Below are 10,896 nucleotides of genomic sequence, written 5' to 3' on the forward strand. Positions count from 1 at the left end.
TGGGATTAAAGGCGTGTGCCACTACCGCCGCACGGCTGTGCAAATGTTTTAAATGGGTATGTTTTCAAACTTATAAAGCCTGCCTGCAATTACTGGGTTACATGAGTCATTCTTTCAGCAAATAATTATTGTGACCTAGGATAATCCCTGAAACCTTCTTGGATCTCAGTTTCTTTAACTCAATACCAATAACTTAGGTTTGTAGGAAGTAAATGGAATTGCGCATCTACAACCAGCTTAGCACAGAATCTGGCTGAGCCTCATCCTGGTCCCTCCCTAGGCTCCGGGTGACTCCCGCAGTGGGACAAACATCCATGCCGACCATCTCCCCGCCTCTGAGGCCAGCGGTCCACTGCAGAAGCCCCCGGAGTCACCAGCCACAAACCCCAGGAGATCTGCGCTCACCTGCTACTGCTCCCGCCACTTTTTGAACTGTACGCAGGATCCGGAAGTAGAGCTCTTAGTAGCGGAAGCAGTTTTCCCAGCCCGGAAGCGAATGCGAAGCAAACATGGCGTCGGCAGTTCTTGCGCTGAGGACAAGGGCAGCAGGTAGCTCAGTGCTGTGGCTGTTGTAGGGCGAGGCAGCAGGGAGGTTGGGAGATGGAAATTGGATCTCATGGTGAACCCTGGATGCCTAAGAAGAGAGGGGGTCGCTACCTTTAGAGGCCGACTGTCTCCGGTCACGTGACTCGTGGTGGGCGGTGCTGCCGGAGGGTGGGCGTGCAGGGTGAGAGCCTCTAGATGCCTCACCCCATCTGGGTTTATGTGAATCCCTTCGTATATGGAGAAGAATAAGTTTAAGAAAGTTAATCGAGTCATTATTTAGGACTTAGCTCATTTTTTCTCACTATGTAGTTTGCGTCTTTTGCTGAGTTTTCAGGCGTATATGACCATGACCAATGCTCAGGTCTGGTGAGACGCTGTTGAGAGTATCAGCATTGAACGTGATTACAACCCCTTGTAAGTTCAGTAGGTAAGGCAATACACACGTAAATAACTTAGTTGTAGCTGTGATAAGTGCTGTGAAGAGTCTTAGAGTAGGTCCTCAAGGAAGTCTTTTGAAGAGATAACTATTAAGACTTAAAAGGGACAGACCTAACCCTCTTGTGGAGAGAAAGCAAGAAAGTGACTTGATCTAGTTTTATATTTTGAGTAGCAAGAGGAGACGGGCTGGATGCAAATAAATAAACAGAAATGAAAATGAAACCAGGTGGGACCAGAAATGGTGGTGCTTGTAATCCCTGCACTTAGGAACCTGAGGCACAAGGATTGCCTCAGGTCTAAGGCCAGTCTGGATCACAGACTCACAAGCTAGACATAAAATAACCGATATGGCACACCAACAGGAAAACTGGATAGTAGCCGTGCTATAGGATAATTTGGCCAAGATGTTAGTGGCGCTGGTAGTGAACTTGGAGGGAAGGAGCTGAATAGGACATCAGTTCTGAAGCTAGACTCCACAGGTCTTACTGGTCTGTAAAATGAGGGAAGAGAAGCAACCTGCAGGTTCTCCTTGTTTTTCACAAGAGCAAAGATTAATGAAACAATATAAATGAAGCAAACCATCAGTCACCCATTAGTCAGTGACTAAAGCCGGGTAATACATGTCTGTAACTGTAGTTTTTATGTGAGGCTGAGGCCAGAGGGCTGCAAGTTCAAGGCCTGCTTGGACTACAGGTGGATGTTTAAAGTTAGCAAGATTCCAGTGCTGGACATGGAACATGTCTCTGTAAGTTCTCTTTCCTTTTTTAAAAAAATATTTATTTTTATTATTTGTTTTTGAGACAGGGTCTCACTGTGTAGCCCTGGCTGTTCTGCTGGAACTCATTCTGTAAACCAGATGGACTTGAACTTACAGAGGTCGGCCTAGCTCTGCCTCCTGAGTGCTGAGGTCAAAGGCATTCTTGTGCTACCCTGGCCCACTTTGTAGGTTCTCATCTCTAGTCCTGTATCCCAGCTAGTTTCTGTTTTCATGAGAATTTGAGAAACGTAGGTAACTTGCACTATGAACTTATGCTTCAGACACCCATAAAGTTCTCTTCAGGTACTGACATGATCCTATAATTTTGCCTAGAGACCTAGAAACAGACTGTCAACTGCCCATGTTAGCCTGAATTTTATGTGTATGAGTGTTTTGCCTGGGTGTATGTATGTGTGCCTGGTACCCACAGAGGTCAGAAAAAAGCCATCAGATCCCCTGGAACTGGAGTTAAAGATGGTTGTGAACCACTGCGTGAGTGCAAGAAATTGAACTGAGGTCCTCTGCAAGAGCAGTCAGTGCTGTTAACCTCTGAGCTGTCTCTACAGCCCCATTAGTATGCATTTTAGATAATGTTCTTTTAAAAGTATTCTTATTTATTCCTTGAGGATTTTATTCATATGTACAATGTATTTTGACCACATCTACCCCCTTCAAGTCCTCCCACATCATTTTCCCTTTTAAAATAAGTGTTGTTGAGCACTTTGGGGTTAGTGAAGAGGTCAGATTAGTGCTGATCTTGGTTGAACATCTGCTGATGGGCTCTGGGAAGAAAGGACCTTTTTGAAATGACCAGCTGCCTATCAGGGCCACCCTGACAGGCTGTTTTTCCGGTGTGCAATTGACAAGTGTTTAGTGGGTGAGTGGCTAGCTGAGAAAGGGGTAAGTGAGGGAAGCCAGAGGCTCTTTGCATGTCCCATGGTCCGGCCCTTCCCTAGGGCATGAGACTGGATTTTTGAAGCAGGCCGTTCTCTGATGTCCACTCCTGTCTCCAGGCTCAGCAGGACTGAGTGTGTCAGGAGCCAGAGCACATGATGTTTATTTTTTTCCCCCATTTAAGCTCATTGCCTGCCCTCCCTGACTCACAGACACACAGACACACAGCACCCCACACCCCACACCATGCTTACCTCTTGGCCCATTCCAAGGATGAATTGATCCCTGCCCAGGCATTCTCTGAATACCACACACTTAGCATTCCTGCTCCCTTCTCTCCTTTCATCTTGCTCATCTCCCTTGCTGCCTCTCAGCTTAGCAAATGATCCACAGAGGCAAAGAAAGTGCATCCTATTGGGAGCCCTCTGAGCAGTGTGTCTGTCTTCTCTGCACTCACAGCCCTGCTGAACCCCAAGGCAGCTCCCGCTCTTGTCGTCAGATATGCATCCAAGAAGACAGGCGGCAGCTCCAAGAACCTTGGTGGGAAATCGCGAGGCAAACACTATGGCATCAAGAAAATGGAAGGTGAGGGTGTGCCTGGTTTCTGTTCTCCAGCTGTGTCCCGTGATGCTGCCTTGCTCTTTCTTAGAAGAGACCACGAAGCACCTCACTCTATGCTCTCGCAGTTCACCATAGCAGTTTACCATAGCATTGGCTCCATATTGAAGGGGCAGATGAGATCTAGGGAGGGCTAGGGGCCCCATTGATTTCTGGTTTCTTAGCCATGCAACCAAAAAAGGCTGCTGGATGAGGAGGTCGGGCGTTACCTTGTAGGACCATCTTGGAGGTGTTGTCCAGGAGCAGGCTTGGAGGTTGGTGGCAACCCTGTGCTGTCGTGATTTCTTAGCATTGTGCTGTGCTTTTGTGAACACTGGTGCAGAGTCAGCTCACCTGTGGACTTCTCTTTTAGGTCACTATGTTCACGCTGGTAACATCCTGGGCACTCAGCGTCAGTTTCGATGGCACCCAGGCGCCCATGTGAGTTGCTCTGTGCCCTTCCCCCTTCTCTTTCCTGGGGCGGCCTTTTCATGTTCATACCTTGGGTCCTCAGCCCGTCCCTATGAGGTAGTTGTCATCTCTATTTTATGGTTGAAATGCCAGAGGCTCAGAGAGTGGTGGAACTCTAGTTAAAGCTGAGATTTGCCTAACATTAGATCATAGCATGTCCTGGGCCTCATTTTTCTCTTCATAGAAAATGCAAGTGGGTTATATAATGATATGATATATGGGGCATTTGCAGCTGCCTGAGGACCTAGAAACAATGTGCTTAAAATACAGTTATCTTCTGAAAGTGGCATACTTCTTACTGATACATGTACTTTTCAGTGTTTTTATCAATTTGTAATTTTAAGACATTTCCCCTCTTATGACTCAAAAGGAAGAAATATTTTTATTCTACTAGAATCAGATTCAATAAATACTTTTCCTTCAGTTAAAAAGAACATCAGAGGGGCTGGGAGATGGCTCAGCAGTTAAGGGAACCTAGATTCAATCCCCAGCACCCACAACCATCTGTAATTCCAGTTCTAGGGGATCTGACACCCTCTCTTTCCTCAATGGTAGCAGGCATGCAAGTGGTACACAGACATACATGCAGGCAAAACACTCACATACATAAAATAAAAATTTTAAATGTCAAGTCCAGCGTAGTGGTATATGCCTTCAACCTAGCACTCAAGTCAAAGGCAGGCAGATCTCTTGAGTTCAAGGCCAGCCCAGTCAACATATTGAGTTCCAGGCCAGCTAAGACTATGGAGTGAGACCCTATTAGCAATCCCCACTCTCAACCCCCTCCCACAGAAAGATATTGATATGAATTCTTCACTAAAATAATAACAGTAGAAGCTGATATGTTTGAGCTAAGTTTGCTCCAAGTTCTTCATGGTCCATTCCCTCCATCCTTAAGACGACCCTGTGAAGTAGGGAGTTTATCCACATTTTGCAGACACAGGAAAGTAACTTGCTGAAGATGACATGGTATTTAGCGGAGCTAGGATTTGAACTGTATTATTATTATTTTGTTGTTTGTTTAGAAAGTGTGGTGCTATTGTGTTCCCCAAAATATTGTGCACCCTAATAAACTTATCTGGGGTCAGAGAACAGAACAGCCATTAAATACAAAGGCTAGAAAATGGTGGCACTCACACCTTTAATCCTAGCCGTCTGGAGGCATGGATCTCTGTGAGTTCAAGGCCACACTGGAAACAGCCAGGCATTGTGACTCAACGCCTTTAATCCCAGGGAGTGATGTCAGAAAGCAGAAAGGTATATAAGGTGGGAAGACCAGAAACTAGAAGCTTTTGGCCTGGTTAAGCTTTCAGGCTTTTGAGAAGCAGTTCAGCTGAGATCCATTTGGATAAGGACACAGAGGCTTCCGGTCTGAGGAAACAGGATCAGCTGAGGAATTGGTGAGGTGAGGCTGTGGCCTGTTCTGCTTCTCTGATCATCCAGCTTTAACCCAATACCTGGCTTCAGGTTTGTTTTTATTAATAAGAACTTTTAAGATTCTTGCTACAAGATGGGGTTTCATATATTGCCTAAGCTGGCCTTGAATTTTCCATCCTCCTGCTGCAGCCACCTGAGTATTGTGATTACAGCTGGTGCCACCTCTCCTGGCTTATAGATTCATGCTTTTAATCAGAGAGAGACACCAGATGGTATGGACTGCTTGTGTACGGCTTGCCACACATCCAGTTTTTGTTGTACCTCTGACTGGCCTGGAACTTTCCATGTATCCTAAGCTGGTCTTAAAAATTACAGTGATCCCCTTCTAAGTCCTGGCAAACATTGTAGGCATGCACCACCATGCCTAACTTGCTTTCTATCATCCATCCATCCATCCGTCTGTCTGTGTGTGTGTGTATATATTCTAGGAGGCCAGAAGAGTGTTGGATTATCTGGAACTAGAGTTACAGGCTGTTGTGAGCGGCCGTGGGTGCTGGGAACTCAACTCGGGTCCTGTGGAAGAACAGCAAGTGCTTCTAGCCACTGAGTCAGCTCTCCAGCCCATCTGGTTCTACTATACATCTAATTTCAAGTTGTAAAAGAAAAAAGTATAGGCAGTTAAAAACCTGTATGAAGGGGCTGGTGAAGGGGCTCAGAGGTTAAGAGTAGTGGCTACTCTTCCGGAAGTTTTGAGTTCAATTCCCAAGAACCACATGGTGGCTCTCAACCATTGCTATTGAGATCTGGCGCCCTCTTCTGGCATGCAGGCAACATGTAGGAGAAATACTGTATACACACTAAGTAAATCTTTAAAAAGTCTGTATTAAATTATCTATTTATTAAAACACTTTATATTATCTGAAAAGGGGGTTGTAAATATATTTAACGCACTAGGTAAGAAATGAGTATAATGTTAACCTCAGGACTTAGCTGTGAGCACTTACTGTGGAAGCACCGTGTGTATTAGCTGATGTCATCATTGTTTTATTAGCATATGCAGGACCCCACACTCTGGATCTGTGTTTTCCATGGAGCCTAAACTTTATAACTGTAAACAAAGCATGCTGTCAGGCAGTGAGTTGTGGCTCCCTGGTGGGCCTGGCTTGGGGATCTGTCCACTGAGTTTCTGCCGAGTTGTGTTGACATTACTGCTATTACCCGTGTCTGGATGTTCTCTTTTCCCTCTGCTCCGATGGAGCTGGTGAAGGAGCCGAGGCAAAGAAGTGCCAAGCAGGAAGGAGAGACCAGAGAGGGACTTCCCAGAGCCTGCCCTTCTTTCTGCTCCAGACTTGGCTCTGAAGGAGAATCTGGCCTGAGGCCTTGGGGCAGAGCACCTGCCGAATTCCAGCTGACTGGGTCTGTGTGTTGCAGGTGGGGCTTGGGAAGAACAAGTGCCTGTATGCCCTGGAGGAGGGGATCGTCCGCTACACGAAAGAGGTCTACGTGCCCAATCCCAAACACTCGGAGGCTGTGGATCTGGTCACCAGTCTGCCCAAGGGTGCTGTGCTCTACAAGACTTTCGTCCACGTGGTTCCTGCCAAACCTGAGGGAACCTTCAAACTGGTAGCCATGCTTTGAAGTCCATCTGACTGGATGGAGCCTGGAGCCCAGGTCACAGGACCATGTGATAGCAGAAGTCAAGGGTCAGGGTGAGGGCAAGGTCCCCACAGAGCAGGCCTTTGGATGGTGACTCTGCAGGAGCCTTTGTGCTGTGACTGCTGGAAATCCTTCAGTAGCTCTGATGTGAGCATCAATAAAGCTAGCTGGAGCCCTGCATCTGGGCCATCTGGGGACAAGCCCAGATGGGGCTGCTTACTGCTGTTGCCTAGCCACGCTTGCTATTGTACACTAAAGGAAAAGAAGAAGAGACCTCCAGAGCAAGAACTGAGGAAGGGAGCTGGTTTTAAGGAGATTTCATTGGCACCACCCCTTAGAGGAAGTGAGGAGGGCTTACATTCTAGAGCAGTGGTTCTCAACCTGGGGGGCGCCCTGACCCCTTTGGAGACTGAATGAGTCTTTCACAGGGGTTACCGAAGACCATCCTGCATAGCAGACATTTACATTACAATTCATAACACTTGCAAAATTACAGTTATGAAGTAGCAACAAAATAATATTATGGTGCCGGGGTCACCACAACAAGAGGAACTGTGTCAAAGAATTGAAGTCTTTAGAACTTTAGGTTCTAGACTGTCAACGCTGCTTCCTCCTTGGGTCCTTTGAGGGTCCGGGGGCTGGTCCCGGGAGGTGGGGGAGTAGAGGAAGCAGCTAGCCATGTGGTTCACCTGCTGCCACAGGGAGAGGGAGCCAGCTATAGCCTCAGAGATGGCTACATGGTAGCTTATGGGACAGTAGGCTCAGCCATGTCCCTCCTGCCCCAGAATAGAAGGATCCTTTCAGTGGTGAGCCAGGGTAGGAGGCAAACAGCTTCTAGCCCATCAAACACAGTGAGCCCACATTATCTTCTGGTTCTTGATGTATTTCTCACTAGAAACAGCAGCAGAGTCTGGTTTTGGGGGTACTCAGTGCAGGCCCAGGCAGGCCTCTATTGTCGGCCCAGCCCAGACCTCGGAGGTCTGACTTGTAGTAGAGGGGACCAGCATAGCAGGTGTCACTCTGACACTGGAGATGGTGGTAATGGCTACAGTCCCAGAGGATGTGAAGTCCAGTGACTTCTAAACGCCCTCCGTCTGCACACGGCGTCCAGAGATGGGGTGCACAGTCCAGTGACTTCTAAACACCCTCCGTCTGCACACGGTGTCCAGAGATGGGGTGCACAGTCCAGTGACTTCTAAACACCCTCTGTCTGCACACAGCCTCCAGAGGTGGGGTGCAGTCACCTTCCTGCTCTGGAGTTCTGCTTTGAACTTGCTGCCTGGTACTTTCAGAGAATGATCTAAGACTCCCCACCTCCTGCAGATCCTTGGCAAAGGTGGCCTGGGGTCTATAGGGAGTCACTTTGGTGTCCTGTGTATAGGGTCGCAGGTACTGAGGTCAGCTGAGCTAGTGGGGTAGGGGTGGGAGGCCAGTTAGGCCTGTCTCAAGAGAACCAAAGTTGTTCTTTCCAGGCCCCTGAAGAGATGGAAAGGGGCAAGACAGGGAGCTGCTTCCTGAGGGGAAAGCAAGCCATCTTGGGGTGGGAATGCAAGCAGTGTTGTTGAGGCCACCAAGCTATTGAAAGAATTAGAGGAGGAAGATTTCAGCTCTCTCCCCTCCCCCGTGTATGTCCATACCCTTTACACTGTTTCCCTACCACGCTTCCCTTTTAAGCCTTCCTGGCCTGGGGTCTGTCCAGGCCAAGTGGGGCTTTCAAGCCCTGGGAGTTTTGTAGCCTTTCCTTTGTCCTGCCCAATGGGCACTGAGCAGACACTAAGAGTGATATGGGAAAAGCTGAGTTCTCCAGGGCACCTAAGACTTGAAGGGCTAAATAGTTCAGGGCCCCAAGCACTATGCAGTCTGCTGGTGAAATCTGCCCTGGTCATTTTGTTGAACAATTGGGCACATAGGCTGACTGCCACGGGATTTACTGATGGGTCCCTGGGCCGCCTCATACAGCTCTCTCTGGGGACACCATTATGATCAAGAAAAGCAAAGGGAACAAGGGAGTCATGCACCAGTTAGCCAGCTTCCCTTGCTCTGTCTGACCAATGAGCCTAAGGCTCAGAGCATAATGTTCCTGCCTCTCCAAGCTTCTTTCCCTCCACTGTATTCTAGCCAGATGAGGCCCCTTGTCTGGCTGCAGGATGGTAGCACATACTTCACTTAGAGGAGGCAATACGAGGATCTTCATCTGCATTTTCCTGGGGGAACCTCTGTGGGTGAAAGAATAGGGAAGAGCTAAGCCTGGGATCCAAGGCTAGCCTGTTAGAGAGGAGAGTCCTGACACTATCCCATCATCCATCTGGGCATTCCTTTTTCTTCTGCTAAGTCCAGGCTCCCAGCATGTCTGGGGAGCACTCAGGTGAGGAAGAGTCCACTCCTTTCTGGCCACCAGCTCATTGTGTCCCTCTCTGTCAGCTCTGATGGCCTTTGGAGTGTGTCTGAACAGTCTGCTCTCACCCCTCCATCCTGAGTCTGGTGCCCAGAGTTGGAAGTTCAGAGCCTAGAGAAGCAGTTCAAATTTATTTTGCTTCCTACACAGCTGATATATGGTGCCCTGATCCTAGGGAGAGACCTGGCAGTGTTGGGGGCTGCCCCCTCCTCCCACAGAAACCTGCTCTGGCTTTCCAGAGCTGGGGAGCTGGGGAGCTAGGGAGCTAGGAAGACTTCACTGAGGGCTCTCTGCAGTTTGTTTACCAGTGGTGAGGGAGGGGCCTGGCCAGGATGTTGTAAACTCTTAGCTGGAGGGGAACCAGGCTGGAGGATGCAGTGCTCAGCAATCACAAAGGCTCCTTCCCTAAGGAACAGTTAGGCCAGAAGATGTGGCCCTTTGGTTAGCACCTATGCACAAGAGCTGAGAGCAGCTTCATGCGCCTGTAACTCCAATGCTGGGAGCCAGAGGCAGAAAGATCCCCAAAGCTTGGGGGTGAGCCAGCCCAGCTGAAAAAACTCCAAGCTGGGTGGTGGAGGTACATGCCTTTAATCCCAGCACCAGGTGATCTCTGTGAGCTTGAGGCCAGCCTGGTCTACAGAGTGAGTTCCAGGACAGCCAGGGCTACACAGAAAAACTGTCTTGAAAAACCAAAATAATAAGATAAACAAAAAAATCACTCTCACCATCTGGAGAGCTAGAATACAGTGTCAAATATTCAAGTGGGAGTCAGAGACAGCAACCATCTTCTCTGACCAAAATACCCTTCTCTGGGTGCTCCTTCCCTTAACACTTCCCAACTGGCCAGCCACACCGTGAGAACAGCAGAGTGTAGTGACAGTGGCTCTGGGGGCCTCGCCACCGACTCTCAAGAGCACGGCACCATCAGCTTTGACCTGGGGCTCATCATTTCTCAGCTGTTTGTTTTCTGACTTGCTACCTGAAGATGGGAAGTACCAGCCTACCCTGTTATAAATGATCAGGAGCGCCCTCGCTTGGCAACTGGGAAAAGGCTGCAGCCTGGGCAGCAATTGGCCACCTTACTCCCCGAGCTAAGCCAAGCTGAGCTCTGCCCAGTGTGGAGGCTGACGAAGTGATTTCAAGGTCCAGACACCATCATTCTGACTCCCACATTCTGTAAGGTGTGGAGGACCAATACTGAGCCCTTCCTGATGACAGGAGGAGAATCAGGGAGAGCTTGAGAAAGGCAAGGCAAGTGAGTAATGGAGACATCATTCACTCAGGTCCTAGGGCAGTGGTTCAATCCCTGCCCTGGCCATAAAGGGTCAAGCTTCAGAACTAACCAGTAGGCCATAACCAGAACCACCTCTATTACTGAGCAGGTAGCAAGAAAGGTATAGCCTTGGGGGATGGGCCTTGTGATGCTGAAGGCCCCTACGCCACATTAACTGCGATCTGGTCGGGTGGAGTGCTGGTGGGGCGCGTTTTAGAACTAAATGCCATTAATGCCAGCCTGCCGGGCAGCAATGAGGAATCTAAGCTTCCTAGAGCCCATTTCCAGCAGGAAGAAGGCTGCACTGGAGAGCCACCTGGCTTCTGGCTGGATTTTTCAACTGTTCCTGCTTCAGAGACCATCACTATTTCAAGGCTACTTTGATAGCCAGCTAAGACTTCTAGAAAGCCCAGGGACCAGCCACAGCTCCCTCAGACACAGGAGGAGATGTGGAGCTTGAGTATGCTGGCTAGTCTGTCAACTTGACACATG

General features: G+C 48.7%; 1 protein-coding gene across 1 annotated transcript; it reads left to right on the plus strand.

Moving 5' to 3' along the window:
* Positions 1-481: 481 nt before the first annotated feature.
* On the plus strand, positions 482-6,916 carry Mrpl27 (mitochondrial ribosomal protein L27). Its single transcript, XM_036196661.1, has 4 exons — positions 482-549; positions 3,095-3,220; positions 3,606-3,673; positions 6,512-6,916. The coding sequence occupies exons 1-4, from the start codon at positions 510-512 to the stop codon at positions 6,716-6,718; spliced, it is 441 nt and encodes a 146-aa protein (XP_036052554.1). The 5' UTR covers positions 482-509; the 3' UTR covers positions 6,719-6,916.
* The last annotated feature ends 3,980 nt before the right edge of the window (positions 6,917-10,896 follow it).

Source organism: Onychomys torridus, chromosome 8 (genome assembly GCF_903995425.1).
Source record: "Onychomys torridus chromosome 8, mOncTor1.1, whole genome shotgun sequence".
Taxonomy (NCBI): domain Eukaryota; kingdom Metazoa; phylum Chordata; class Mammalia; order Rodentia; family Cricetidae; genus Onychomys; species Onychomys torridus.

Coding starts and splice junctions, on each gene's coding strand:
- Mrpl27 (XM_036196661.1), top strand. CDS start 510: ATGGCGTCGGCAGTTCTTGCGCTGAGGACAAGGGCAGCAG. Junction 3,221..3,605: donor TGGCATCAAGAAAATGGAAG/GTGAGGGTGTGC, acceptor CTTCTCTTTTAG/GTCACTATGTTCACGCTGGT. Junction 3,674..6,511: donor GATGGCACCCAGGCGCCCAT/GTGAGTTGCTCT, acceptor TGTGTGTTGCAG/GTGGGGCTTGGGAAGAACAA.